At 46.1% G+C, this 15,312-nt stretch overlaps 1 protein-coding gene across 2 annotated transcripts in view; it reads right to left on the minus strand.

The window, feature by feature from the left end:
• Positions 1–15,312, minus strand: part of Tbxas1 (thromboxane A synthase 1) — a 169,318-nt gene that overhangs the window by 56,502 nt on the left and 97,504 nt on the right. For both annotated transcript variants that reach the window (XM_076566458.1, XM_076566459.1), the window contains 2 exons: positions 4,967–5,055; positions 1,519–1,667 (listed from right to left, as the gene is read on the minus strand). In XM_076566458.1, coding sequence (XP_076422573.1) covers positions 1,519–1,667; positions 4,967–5,055 — 238 coding nt within the window. The remainder of the gene's footprint in view (positions 1–1,518; positions 1,668–4,966; positions 5,056–15,312) is intronic.

Consider the following 15,312-nt stretch of genomic DNA (forward strand, 5'->3'; position numbering starts at 1 on the left):
AGGGTTGGATCTGACTTGAACTCTGCTCTCTAGCCCGTTCCCCCCCCCCCCACAGTAAGCCCTCGTTAAATGCCTGCGCAATAAAGTGAGTCCTCATGTGTCCCTGGCCTTGCAAACCCAATTTCACACTTGGAAATCCCTAGCTCCAATCTCATGTGTGTATGTGTGTGTGTGTGGGGGGGTGTCTTTGCAGTTCCTCAGGACAGAATAGGTGACTGGCAGTGTGTCAAGCCTTCACAAGAGGGTAGAAGTATGTCTACTTTATTAACTTTCTGGCCATTTGTATTTGTCTTTCTCTGGAATGAGTGTCCCCACAGCAGACACTTGAATTGTCCCTAAGACATGCTGTTGCAGCTCCTGACAAGAATACTGGCTCCAGTCACTGTGGATATCCCCCTGCCTTACAACATGCAGCCTGGGCCCTTAGGACAGGGCTCCCTGGATTAAGACACTTGATAGCTCCCTTCGAGAGGCGCTGGGCCCAGGGGTGACTCTAGATTCTCAGCTTGTACACAACCCTCTGTGTTGAGTCGGGCTGGAGACGGTAGATCCCGACACTCACACACCTCAGCCTGTTTAGATGTACAGAGAGCCAGGGCCTTGTTAATAGAACTCCTTGCCTCATAGGACAGAATGTCTGACGGCTAGAGGTGCATAGGAGGGGTGGCCTTAGCCCCCGCAGACCTCCTGGACACGAGGAAGGGGGCTGACTGACCCACACTGATGCCTACAGTTTCAGTGTGCTGGTGATGGAGGGGAGAGGGCTTCCCACAGAAACTGGCTCAGAAGTGAGGAAAAAGAATTTGGCAAATGGTCCATAAGTCTGACACGCAGGAGGGGGAGGCAAGAGGGTTGTTCACTGGAGACCAGACAAGACTGTGTAAAGAAGACCCGGTCTCAAAAAAGGAAGAGGAGAGGAGGAGGAAGAAGTGAGGGAAGAGGAGGGAAAGGGGGAGGAGGGAGAAATAAGAATGAAGTGGCCCAGGAGTGTCTAGACTATGCCAGTGTGACAGAGAGGCTGAGAAGTGCGGGCCCGTCTCCATAAAGTGGGAAGAGACTGCAACTGGCCAGAGGCAAAGATTCCCTTGAAAACCAATGGACTAGTCTTGTGAGAATTAGGCCTCCTTCCAGTGACCCATTGGGTGGTTTCCAGTTTAGGAGTCATTGGCTTCTGGTAGAGAAGTCCTCAGGAGAGGATTTTGAGTGAGGGAGGGAAAGAAAAACCAAAAAGCCAAAAGCCCTAGGAAACGAGAGACTTTGGGTTCTAGCCTTGACGTTGCCTTTCTACGCATCAGTTTTCTGACCCTGGTGTGACAGAGGCCAGGGTTACCTGTGCTGGTGATAAGTCACCCCAGATTGTGACAGGAGGATTCTGGTGGCCCCAGGAAGAAGAAGTCTTTGCAAGTCAACTCTCAGAGACCCCCGAGGGACCTTTCCTAGTGGAAGGGACTCAGCCCTGCAAGCTGTCCCAAGAGGTGGTGGTCTGGTCTCCTCACCCGGGGCAGGGGATGCACTCACGGATTAAAGCCAGGAGGGGCCTGGGGATACAGAAGGCGAAGAAACGCCGGCAGTGTTGCACAAAGGGGTGATCCGGAGCCTTCTGGGAGTCCACCTGGGTGCCAAAGGCCACACTGGCCACCACATTTGTCGTGTAGCAGCAGTAACACCTGTGGAGAGGGAAGCGTTGGAATTTGACCTTCCCACAATGCACCCCTTCTGGTCTGCGTGGTTGGTCCTAGCACCACAGAGGGACTTTCCGCAGATCTGAGCCGGGCAGTGGAAGGGAAGCTTCCCGCATGTGCAGCCGCAGCAGGGTACGAGCGGAAGCCTTTCCGGGGAGCTATGGGAGAGAAGGTGAGGGCAGGCATCACTGACTCAGGCCTCAGAAGAGAGCTGAACTCAAAGTGCGCACCTTCCAGGGGAGGGGGCCTTCCTGTGAAGAGGGAAACAGGAGCCCCAAAGCCTAGGGACTTGAGCCCCCATGCATGTACAGCCCTTCTCAGGCCAGAATCTAATGATTAATTGACAGCTGTCGAATTGGCATTGATGAATGAACGTCATTTGCTCATTTTATTAACCCCCTCCCTTCTAACGGGTTTGGAAAACTGTTTTGTTTAGTTTTCTTTTTCTTTCTCTCTCTCCCCCCCCCCCCTTGTCTTTTTTGAGATATATGTAACCCTGGCTAGCCTCTGCCTTTCCTGTGCTGGGACTAAAGGCACGTTCCACCACACCTGATAACTTGGCAGTTTTTGAAAGTGCAACAACCAAAGCAAACAAAAGCAAGGGTTCTTCTCCCTCGAATGGATAGCAGACAAACTCTGGGGCAGGCTTCCGGGGTCTACTTATATTATTACTGAAAACCCACATTGCCTTTTCTAAACAAAAGGAAATGTGTCTTCTAATAGCCATAGAAAACTTAACCTCAGGCTAGGAAGCTTGTCCCTCCCAAAGGCCATTTTAAACTAGCGTTCTTCTTTGATAGAACGTTAGGTATTTATTGTTATTGTGTACACGCACATGGTGTGTGTGTGTATGAGTGTGTGCATGATGGGGGCATGCTGCCACGGCGCACATCACATGTCCGTTCTTTCCTCCATCTTCCCTCCACCCTGTCATCTCTATCATTCTATCATTAGCACATTGAAATGGCACGCGTTTGCATGGGGGTGGTCGGCCTCTTTCTTTGTGTGGTTTTTGAGGCTCAGGCTTGGATTACTAAGTTTTCTAGGCTTCCCTTGACCTCTGAGCCACCTCACCAGTCCTGAGACAGAAGAGGGCACCAGATCTCATTATAGATGGCTGTGAGCCACCATGTGGTTGCTGGGCATTGAACTCGGGATCTCTGGAAGAGCAGCCAGTGCTCTTAACTGCTGAGCCATCTCTCCAGCCCTCTTTTTGTTTTCTTGCAGGCATTGCCATCTTCAGGTCGTTTTAAGGACACTAATAACTGGGTTATTAATATTCTTCTATAATTATAACGTCTGTGCGTGTCGTGGATACAGACACATTTAGATCCTCTTCTGCGTGAGTTCTGCAGCCACCAGCTCATCAGTGGAGAGTAAATTCCGTGACTGATGCCTCCAGAATTCTGACTGCTCTTATTGAAAACATTCCTACAATCGATCACAGATCTCCCTGTTGAAGCAAAAACTACGCCTGACTCCTGAATGCCGTTCCACCAGACCCTCATACTTAATGAGTCCAGAGACTGAAGAGTTATTTGCTGTGCTTCCCTCGCTGAGGAGGCCCCTTATCTTCCTCCACCTTCTGCGCCATCTGAGAGCGTGTGGATGAGGAGCTCTGTCAACAGTTGGACACAACGTAAATGTTGGCGTCGGCGATGTTGCGCTTTTATTAGCAGTGAGAGTTCTGAGTCAGCTGTGCCTGCTCTGCGGGCATTCCGGTCCCAGCCTGCTGCCCACCATGACTGAGCAGAAAGCATCGAAAGGTGGCTATGAGAAAAGTCAGTCACTTGAATTGTCAGCTGTGTAGACCTAACATCACTTTCCTGCCCGCCACTGAGCTGTGGCTGCTGCTGTGCATAAATGATCCACTGCTTATTTATTTATTTATTTATTTATTTATTTATTCATTCATTCATTCATTCATTCATTCATTCATTTAACTCAATCAAGAATTGAATCTGGGGCCTTGTACATGCTAGGCAAGCACTCTATTCTACTGAACTAGATTCCCACCTTTCCCCCACTTTCATTTATTTACATATTTTTAGAGATTTAGTTATTTATTTTATGTGTATATGTGTTCGCTTGAGTGTGTGTATATATACCACCACATGCCTGCAGTGCCCTTGGAGGCCAGAAGAAGACTTTGGATACCCTGGGACCGAGTTATAGACAGAGATGAGCCATCTGACATGGTGATAGGAATTGAACCCATGTCTTCTGGAAGAGCAACAAGTGCTTTTAGCTGCTGATCCATCTCTCCAGCCCCTTAACTTTTTATTTTGAGATAGGGTTTCACTAAGTCACCCAGACTGGTCTTACGCTCACTCTAGCCTCTTCAGGCCTTGAACTTGTAACCTTCCTGCCTTTGTTTCTTGAGTAGGTCAGATCATATGCCTTGCTTACATAATTTTTTTAATTTGTAATTTTTTTTTAAATTTTTTTTTTCCGAGACAGGGTTTCTCTGCATAGCTTTGCGCCTTTCCTGCAGCTCACTTGGTAGCCCAGGCTGGCCTCGAACTCACAGAGATCCGCCTGCCTCTGCCTCCCAAGTGCTGGGATTAAAGGCGTGCGCCACCACTGCCCGGCCTAATTTGTAATTTTTTTTTGAGACAGGGTCACAGGTATCCCAGGCAGGCCTTGAATTCCCCATGTAGCCAATATCCAGGATACAGAGCTACAGGTGTACAGTAACCTGCCAGGTATCATGTGGTATTGGGGATTAATCCCAGGGCTTTGTACATGCCAAGCAAACATTCTATCAACTGAACTATATAGCCTCAGCCTCATAACTCACTTTTTTTTAAAGACAGGGTCTCACTGTGCAATCCTGGCCTGGAATTCACTATATAGACCAGGCTACCTTCGAACTCACAGAGATCTACCTGTCCCTACCTCCCAACTGCTGGGATGAAAGGCATGTCCACATCTGGCCTCACAATTTTTCTTGATGTGAAAGCGTAGGCACTTGCCCTAAAGTCCCTGTCCTTTCTGCTATGGCATGTCTTGCCCATTTTGTCCAGGGAGGTCAGAGGGCAGGTCTAGTCAGGGACTAACCACTGCCTATTTGGAGTCTCCTCAGCAGGCGACATCCCTGGGTCAGGTTGCTTTGTTTCTTGTTTTAAGTGGGTTTCTCCTCATTAGTCAGCCCATCCATGCTCTTGGGAAAGTCTGCCATTTCCAGTTTGCTACTCCCCAGGTAATTGTCCAGCAATTATGTACCGTCACAAGAACCAGCCACTCAGGGCTGTGACTTCTCACCTGTAATGGAGCAGCCTTACCTCTGGATGTCGAATGTGTCTCTGGATGCTGCATAGTGTTTTAAGTGAGCCAGGAGACGTTCACAGGCTTGGCTGATGAGTGGTGTCATCTGTTAATAGATAGCAGAGGCGCAATTAGGGCATCGTGCCTAAATCGGCTGCAGATGATAGACAAGGTTACACGCAGTGCTTTCTGGGAAAACAGACTGTATTTCAGAGGTACTTTGCACGAGGCTAGGATTAAGGAAGTATCCACAAATCTGTAAATCCAGTGTCTGTAAAGACCTATTTTAAGCTTCAGCAAGATTTCTGTGGCAGAAGCACAAAAGAAGAAAAGCATCAAAAGTAAATCTGGTGAAGTAATTATAGAAGTGATCATTAAGTGTTTAGACAAAACTTCAAATCAGCGCTCGGCTTCCTGACATGTGGTTAGCATTAGGAGCAACTAGACCACACTCCATATGTCCTGGCCCTGGCGCTACCCCAAGTCCATGCATGCTTGCTCCAATTAAGACTTCAAATCTCCCACCAGAACATAGAGCCTCATATCCAGAGGACCTGAGGGTCAGCCGCTTCAACTTCGTAATTAACCCAGAAGTTATCGTGATGGTGTTTCTGAGAGATGGTTTTTCATTTGTGTTTCAGCTGCTTAAAATTTCCAAGACAGGGTAACTCTTGACCTGCACAGGGCTGTTGCTGGCTTCTTAATATTAAAATATTTTATCGTGGAAAATGTCTAACTCCAAGAGAAAGGTCTGTGTACACCTCTGTGGTGCCAGCTGACTCCAACACACTCCGATCGCAGGTTTGGCTGTCCATCACTTTGACTTCCAACAGAATCGCTCGCATGGGTAGAACTCCTTATGGCCTTTCATTCTCGCCTATATATTTGAGAGGTCAAGCTCGAACTGTCAAGGGGCATCATTTGAACTGGCACACATTCTAGAATAGTATCATGGCTGAGGCAACATGCTATTGCAGGTTCCTCTGAACATTTACAGAAATCATACTTTGAAATGGTGCCTGATGTTTAGTTTTCATTATTATTTTTTTAAAGAAACTTTAAAATTGTATTTAAAATTTAAAATTTTAGATTTATTTTATTTTATGTGCATGAGTGTTCTGCCTGTATGTATGTGCATCACAAGCCTGCCTGGTCCTGAAGAGGTCAGAAGAGGGTAGAGTGATCCCCTGGAACTAGAGTTACAAGTGGTTGTGAGCAGCCATGTGGGTCCTGGAACCAAACTCAGGTCCTCTGCAGGAATGACAAGTGTTCTTAACCTCTGCCAACCCCACTGTCGCATTTTACTTTTAAGATTATGTGTGTGCGTGTCCATGGTGGGGAGCATTTCCGATACCCACCAGAAAAGGCCTTGGGGCATCCTGGAGCTGGTGTGACAGGTGAGTCACGCAACACAGGCAGTGGCAGCTGAAGCTAGGCTCTCTACAGGAGCAATCTGCCCTCTCAACCTCTAGAACATCCCTCCAGCACCCGGTCGTCAGTATTTCAGTGCTAGAATACGAAGTGTCTGAAGTTAGGGAAGGTTTTTGTCGGTCTGTTCTATTGTTTTTCAATCTCTAGACCCTGGCATATGTAATTATGTGTCAGATGGATGGATGGACAGATAGATGGATTTCAGTGATTATGCAATATCTGTTCTCTGCTCTTCAAATCTTAAGACACTGGGAAAAATTATAGATGTTAATCTACTTGTCAGAGATATGTTACTGGGTTGAGGCAAAATCCAGCTCCCTCTATTACAGTTTGGATCCTCTTAGAAGTATCCTCTTAGAAGGTCTCTAGGCTATTGGGAATGTGTCCTTTAGTGGACTATGGAATGAGTTTTTTCCTCATTCTCTCTTCCACTTCTGGCCTGGAGATGGGTTTTGCTCTGCTATGTGCTCCCATCATGGGCCACCACAGAAGCAAAACAATGGATCCAACCAGTCACCCACTGAAACCTTTAGAACTGTAAGCCACCCACAACCACCTTTTCTCTCTCTAAGTTGATGGCGACAAGTGTTTGTGATGGGAAGCAGATGTGGTACAGCAATCTCTCTGGTTTCACAGTTTGTACGCCTTTCTCTAATCTTATTGCTCCTCTTCAAAACAGTTATTCTCGAATAGCAACCCAGAGGTGGAACGTGGTCCTATTTCAGGCACTATCTAGTAAACAGTAAATTAATCCCATTGTGTGATCTTCACCCTGTAAGCCAGTAGCAAGGTCAGGTTTATGCTGACCATTGCAGAAGACACAGCCCACAAGCAAATATCGAGGTTCAGGCTGACAAAAGCCACAATGTCTTTTTCCATGAATCATAACTGAATGCAACTGATCCTTTAGCCCTTAGGGTCCATTCATTAGAAAGGCTTTTTGTTTCTTCTTAAATATTTTCCCTGTATTTAAAAAAAGAGTTTTATCTGCATAAAAAAAGTTTTATTTGGTTTATTTGGTAAAAATATCCATTCCAATATAATATCTTCCCTCTGCAAATATGCCTATGAACTATGGGTGTGCAATGCCTGAGGAGGCCGGAACAGGGCATCAGGTCCCCTGGGACTGGACTTACAGACAGTTGTGAGCTGCATGAAATCCAGGTCCTCTGGAAGAGGAACTGGTCCATCGCTCCATCGCTCCAGCCCCAGGCTTTGCATTTCTATTGCCTTTATTTCCATGAAAAGTTGTCTTCAGCTGTTCTGGGAAGAATGACCCCCCCCCCTAAGCTGCCCTAAAACCCTGGGCACAGTGGAACAGCTGTGGAGATGCTGGGGGACGTGTGGCTGTGTTGGGTCCCTCCCTTTCATGGCACCCTGCCAGCTGGCCCCATATGCCCTATGGGACACACTTCCGACATCAGGGCTTCATTACCTGTAGTGGTGTAGGAGGGAACAGGTCCCAGAAGCCCCAGGGCATTCCTATAACTCGAAGTGGAACAGTGGCTATTCCTTTGTTCCATTGAAACTTTGGTAATGTGCCTTCTAAGTTTTCATTTACCTCATGATTATGCAGATTGGCTCAAGCGCAGGCCTGTGATACTTCAGGTATCTGCAGAATTTTCAGAATCTTCTGGCCAGTCTGAATGAACCCAAGTAAATACTCAGCCTGGCATCACCTTCCCGGTAGTTGGCAGGAGAACTTGTCATGGATTGGCTGAAGCGGGTGTGTCATGGACCCAGCTATCTATCTACCCTGAAGTCCGTTCAGGAGAGAAATGCTTATGGTGAGTCTGATTTGGTTTTGGTGACTCTGTATCAATTCTTCATGTCTGAGGCATTTTTTTTTTCTAACTTCTCACAAACCATCCACTGAAAAATCCATCGTACAAGAATGTGTGTAGATGGACCCCTTAAAATGTCTCCCAGGCCATCATTCCCAAGAAATCTGACTTCTCTAATATTTGGAGAACTCAATACTATCTAAACTACATCTCTCTAGCTAGCTTCTCTGGCTGTCATTCTCAAGTTATCTTAGGGAACTTATTATTACTCAGTATGTATGTGTGAGTGTGCCCATGCCACTCACATGTGGCAGTCAGAGGACAACTTGGAGCTTGGCTTTCTCCTTCTACCTTGGTTCCCAGAGAAGAAACTGGTCAGCCTGGCAACAAGCACCTTTACCTGCTTAGCCATTTACAGCCCCTTCAATTATCCTAGTAAGCTTAGTTTTTCAAGTGAATCTTATTTTAATAAAATACTGAAAATGGAAGGGTTTTTAATATATATATATATATTTCAGAGGAGAATTAAAAAACAAAACCACCACCAACATAACTTGTTGGAATGAGAGTCTCCCTAGACACCAAGTGAAACACAGTATACAATTTGACTTATACAAATGTCTCAGAAGCTAGAATCATGGCATGTGTATTAGGAGAGCTCTCTTACACTGAGTCCAAATGCAGACCTGGGTAATTCAGAGGAGCCAGGACCAGCTACCTACCATCACTTCCCCTGAAGAGCCAGCCAGGACCAGCTGCCTACCATGGCTTCTCCCACGTACACTTGACTAAAATGCTTTGTTGCTGGCTGATATGGTTGCAATTTTCTACTATGCCATGCCTACTATCTGTCGCAACTGAATGGATAATGACATTTTTATCTGGATTAATATGATACGAGATGGGGCATGTAACACAACAATGTTTTGAGAAATAATGCAGAGAAAATATCACAAGACAGTGGAGCATGATGTGGCTGTTGGCCAGTAGCCTTGGGTTCAGTTTTTCTTTCTTGTGTATGCACCACTGTTACAGAATGTCTACTCTTACAGGAGTTACACTCAAGCCAAGGCTCTGTGGGCTGGGCTTGTGGAAGGAGCCCTGTAGCTCCTTCCCTGAGTTTTCAGACAAGCAGGTGAATGCGGCATATGTACGGACCAGAAGAAACCCAGTGCTCTCCCGCCCAGAGCTTAAGGCGGGCTTTCATTTTGTTGTATTTCGTCTTCGTAGGACAATGAGTGACTTTTTATTTTTGTTTTGCCCAACATTTTCGAGATGCACATAGGTTGTACTTTTAATCACATACAATGTTGATACCATTTGGTTTTTAAAAATGGATTTCTTCTGCGGGTTGTTGTGGACTGAATGTTTGTGTCCTCCTGAAATCCATATGTTGTTGATCTAATTCCCAGTGTAGTTGGATGGGAGATGTGGCCTCTCAGCAAACCATTAACATTAAATGAAATCTTAAGAATAGAGCCTTGATCCAGAGATGATGGTGTGTACCTGTAATTACAGCATCCAGAAGGCTGAAGTAGGAGAATTATGACTTCTAGGCTAGCCTGGGCCACATAGTGAGTTTGAGGCCAGCCTGAGCTACACAGTGAGACACTGTCTCCAAAGGGGGAATCTTGTGAGCACACAGCAAGATGGGTGGCTCCCTGAAAACCACAAAAGAGAAGCCACCAAAAGCCACAACTTCCAGGACACTGTTCTCCAATTGCAGCCTCCATAACTGAGAGAAAACACCTGCCTAGCATTTAAACCGCCCATTCTATAGAGCTTCCCTATTACAGTCTGAGCTGGCTAGGGCCAGGGCGACAGGCCAGCATTCAAACCTGGGCTGTCCCTAGAGGAGACAGTCAGAACATGGGACTGGGTGATTATTTGGTGACTAGGCACAGTTGCTAAGACTAAAGCCACATCCTTAGTTTGGGGAGAAGATTCCCCAAGGAAGGAAGTTCTTTGTTGTTGTTGTTGTTGTTGTTGTTGTTGTTGTTGTTTGGTTTTTCGAGACAGGGTTTCCCTGTGTAGCTTTGCTCCTTTCCTGGATCTCACTTTGTAGACCAGGCTGGCCTCAAACTCACAGAGATCCGCCTGCCTCTGCCTCCTGAGTGCTGGGATTAAAGGCGTGCGCCATCACTGCCCGGCTGGAAAGAAGTTCTTGCTCAGCCTGGACTTTATTACATAAATTCAGTGACCAGTGTTTTTCAAAGAATCTGAAGAAGACAGAAGGTAAGTGGGTGAATTCTAATTCTTAGGAATAGACAGAGAAGGCACCTTGTAGGGAGATGGCCAAGAAAGGGTGAGGCATCCCCTGCGCAGAGGAAAATTCTCCAACCCTGTTGATGCTCTCCAAAATCTCATCCTTGGCATTCTTCTTGGGGGAGGGGGGGAAGAATCTGACTTGGGTAATTCACACTGGCTCCAAGCAGCGAAAGCCCTCATAGTCATCACCTATGACAATGACTCCACTCCCTGGAACTTCATAGTTGCTTGCCAGAGGCCTAACCTGGGTGAGTTTATACCTTCACCTGCAGAATGGAGATAATAGTGCCTCCTTTGAAGTGTTCTAACTACGATTAGAAACAAAATATGTAAAGCACCTAGCACAGTCAGGAGGGTCCAAACATGGCGCCTGTCCAATGGAGGATCCATCTCCAAGCTGGTTTAAACACTGGGGATCCTCTTCTTCCTCACAGGCAGCTCCCCATTGGGCCCACACGTTTGTTCTCATTAGGTAAATGCTGCTTCTGATCCTTGATCTTTTTTTGTTTTTTGTTTTTTCAAGACAGGTTTTACTGTCCTGGAACTTGCTCTGTAGACCTGGCTGGCCTCAGACTCACAGAGATCCTCCTGCTTCTGCCTCCCGAGTGCTGGGATTGAAGGTGTGGGCCATCACTGCTGGTGGGCGCATCTGGTCCCCAGATGGAGGTGCTGTTTGGGGAAGCTGTGGACCCTTTAGGAAGTAGGATCTTGTTGGAGGAGGTAGGTCATTGGGGTGGGTCTGGAGGCTGGCCTCACTTCCTGTCTACTCTCTGTTTACTAACTGGAGACGCAATGTAACCAGCTGTCTCTTGCTCCTGCCTTTGTGCCTTCCTTGCCGTGATGGACTGTTTCCCTTAAACTGTGAGCCAGGATCAATCCTTTCCTTCTTAAGTTTCTATTCTCTGGTGTTTTGTCACAGCAACGCAAAACACATAACACACTATGAAATATCGGTTAAGAATTTGCTGGAGACCATGGGGAAAAAGCAGCCATCTTTTAAATTTGGGTCCATAGAGGGTCATATCATTAACCCCATCTACTTGAAGTGATACATCCCATCTATAAATAAATTCATTGACATCTCTTTGACACATTAACATGAGAATAAGAATGTCAGACCATCTGACTCCTGTTGCTTTCTCACCAAAATCAGGTCCCATATTACCTTTGCCCCTCAATATATCTACTCTTAGGTTATAATTTCACTCTCTGCAGATCTGATACTATGAACTCAAGGAAGAAGAGAAAAGAAAGAAAGAGAGAGAGGGAAAGGAAGGAAGGAAGGAAGGAAGGAAGGAAGGAAGGAAGGAAGAAAGAAAGAGAGGAAAGAAGAAAGGAAGGAAGGGAGACCTCAGCATTTAAAAGTCTTTGGAAGTCTGGAAGTTTGGGGAATGGTATCTCACTGAGTGTTGGGAGGAAGTATTTCCCATTCAGGGAGTAGGAAAAAAAAGGGTCTTGACTTTTATGACATTGCTAAAGTGATATGATCCCCACATGTTGATGGTTTATAGCTAGGTTAGTCGTTTACCCATGCAGAGAGAAAGACTAAGAATCAGAGTAGAGGCTTGTACTTGATCCCACATCCAGTCCCTGGGAACCTGCCCACGCCTGGACCCTGGGAACTTGCCCACACCTGGACCCTGGGAACCTGCCCACACCCCTTGGCTGGGTACTGTAGAAGAGATTCCAGATGTACCATTTATAGTTCTCCTCATCTGCTCCGGAAGGATTGCCTCATATGTCTGGGGACATCTGGCATTTTGAAGGCTAAAAAGCAGAATGGAGTGCCTTCTCCCACCAGTGAGTTGTGAGCAAGTCACTCGTCCACTTCCAAGTGCTTAACAGCTCTTGGCTCCCCTGGTACAGGGCAGTGGCCTCTGCATGCCTCGACCCACTTTTGTGATTCTTTTGTCTTTTGGTCTCTTTCTTGCATGCTGGGTTCCAGCCTGAGTGAATCCCCCCATTCTCTGAGCAAGTCCTGTACTGCTCTGTCCAGATGCCTGTGTACCTCCCTACCTCACAACCTTCTCCCTAACATCTATTTCAGTGAAACCTGAACCCCTCCCCTGAAGTTTGTGGTCCCCAAAACCAGACATGGGCTCTGTCACCGCCCTCCACTGCTTGGTCATTATGCAGTAATTTACATCTCTTGCTGCACTTCCATACTACAAATTCCTTGAAGATCTAAATCGACAAATGTGAGAAGTTAACCTTTCTTCCTGTTCGGGGCCACAGTTTGAGTCTGGACTAGTCCCCGAAGGTCCCTTGTTAATGGTTTGGTCCAGGGTGCTGTTGGGAAGTGGTAGAACTTGGAGAGGTGGGGCTTGGTAGGAGCTCTCAGGACTATTGGGAGTGTGACTTTGAAGGGCCTCTTGTGGCCTCGGCCTCGTCCCTTTCTTCTCTTTCGCTCCTGGCCTCCAGTGGAGAGGCTGTACCCTGCCTGTGTTCCCTCCGTGACGCACTGCTGGCCCCTTTCCTGAGCAGAGACTCGGAAGAAGTATGTCCATCATACTTCTGGGGACTGGAATCCCCAGAACTCTCAGTTAAAAATATCTCCCTCCCCCCCCTGGTATTTGCTATAGTAACTCACCATTGACTAACACAGCAGGCCTGAGGCCATCCATGTTCAAGAACTGAATACATAAGGGTGAACTATCAAAGAGGGCTTTAAAAATGAATACCTTCAAGTGTTCTAACTGTTGACTAACAAATGAAAACTTAATTCTAGCTAATGAAACTTATCGCTTCCTTCATCCACTACACCATTGCTAAAAGCCACCCAGATATTAAAAACATCCGTGACTCATTTTTATGCAAAATTCCCTGCTGATATGCATCAGCGCCAGCCACCTAGATGAATAATCAAGTGTCATTTCCAATAAGTCAGAGACTCCTGTCAAGAGTTGTGGCCAATTAGAACTTACTCTGGTGAGGAGGTGGCTGTCGGGTTGCCAGGCAACAGCCAAGCTGTAAAGCACATTTAGATGCTCCTTTCCATTTAACCAGCGGCAAGTTGGGAGTGACATTATGATTCCAGCAAAAGAAAGACAAATTATAACCCAGGATGGGGTATCCATGATGAGGAGTGTGTTTTCTTTTAAATGGAAATGGAAAACGAACATTTCTAAGTAGAGTTTAAACAGTCCGTCATTATTCTGATTTTAATTAGAAGATTAGGTGTCAGTAGGGATACAACTGTGTCTCAGGATAATGGTCTCACGCTGCCAGATAAATACCCAGACATCCTGGAAAATGGGCAGCTGGTCAGACAGGTTCAATGTATTTTTGGACTCTGAAGTATTTATTACCACAGCTACTCTGGTTTATAATGACTTTTATTTTTATTGTTCAGAAGGATTAAGAAATAAAAGCAAATATTAAAAGTAACCCACCGGCAGGGCTGCTGCCGCCAAGAGAAAGCGGCTTGCTCCAGCGTCATTGGAAAACTCTTGTGCCGGAGAAGTCCCTGTGCCGACTGCCTGAAGAGTCTGTGCAGGGAATTGAAGGGCCAAACGGAGCCCAAAGCCACAATGATGGCTGTAATTGTGCCAAGACGTTCCCACTGAAATGGTTCGAGCCACACATTCACTCATAAGCTGGCTGTATCAACTTGAATTTTTTAAAATTGTAGCCATTCTTGAGTCATCCGTCTTCTCCCAGGCAGGAAAGGCCTATGGGGAGTAATAAGCACATATGCCTCTGTCTACAAGACTCATACATTATTGACTATGCCTTCCCGACAGGAAACATCTGGATGAAAGTGAAAAATTAGGCAGAGAGCTGCAGCCCTTGGTGCTGTGCAAGATGCCAGCCTTCCTTGTTTGTTTCACGTTGTGGAAACTGGTGTCCATGTACGAGTGGCTTATTCACTTTGGGGAGACACCCACATCCTCCGGGTCTCACTTGTAAAGTTGTCTGATCTCTTATATCTGCTTGAACCTTGGTTATCTGGGTGAGGGAGCAAATGTTGACCACTAATAGAAGATTCTCAAGATAGAACAGATAGGGCTTTAACACTGTTACTGAGAGATCATGTGTAGAGGTTTGGTCTTCAGGACAGAGATATTAGGAAGTGCTGTGGACCTTTAATTGCTAAGTTACAGGGAGCATGCCTTTGGAAGAGACTGTGGGACCCTGGTCTGTCTTTGTCTCTGCTCTGATTCTAGATGTGAACATTTGTTCCAACATGCACTTGTCATGACATGTCACCATCTGCCATTCTCCCTGGAGGCCAAGCCAGTGGAGATAATTGATTTTAGACTTTGACTTTGCTAAATTGCAAGCTAACTAGACCTTTTATCTTGATAGGTTACCTGCCATGGGTATTTTATTGTAGCAATGCAAAGTTGACTAATATGATGCCATGTTGGCTTGTTGTCCTTGAAGCACTAAAAAGTGAGGCTCACAGTGGGAGCTGTAAAGACCTACTATCCAACAGCACCATTTTGCTCAATAACAAACTATGGCATTAACTCCCCAGGCTTTTACCTTTTTAAACTGAGTCCAGAATAAACAAAGCTAGACTAATAATCAAATGTCTTTTTAATGTGTTAGAGTGCATGGTGAATCTAATAGTTGGTAATATTTCATCGAGTTATTCAAGCATGGAGGCCTTTTCATCCTCAATGATTTCAGATCCCTTTCCTTGGTATTTGTGGTGGTATTGTATTCCCCAAAATATTGTGCACCCTAATAAACTTATCTGGGGTCAGAGACAGAACAGCCACTAGATACAAAGGCTAGAAAATGGTGTCACTCGCACCTTTAATCCTAGCACTCCAGAGGTAGAAATCCCTCTGGATCTCTGTGAGTTCAAGGCCACATTGGAAGCAGCCAGGTATGGTGACTCACGACTTTAATCCCAGAAAGCGAGCCTTTAA

Source organism: Peromyscus maniculatus, chromosome 3 (genome assembly GCF_049852395.1).
Source record: "Peromyscus maniculatus bairdii isolate BWxNUB_F1_BW_parent chromosome 3, HU_Pman_BW_mat_3.1, whole genome shotgun sequence".
NCBI classification, from domain to species: domain Eukaryota; kingdom Metazoa; phylum Chordata; class Mammalia; order Rodentia; family Cricetidae; genus Peromyscus; species Peromyscus maniculatus.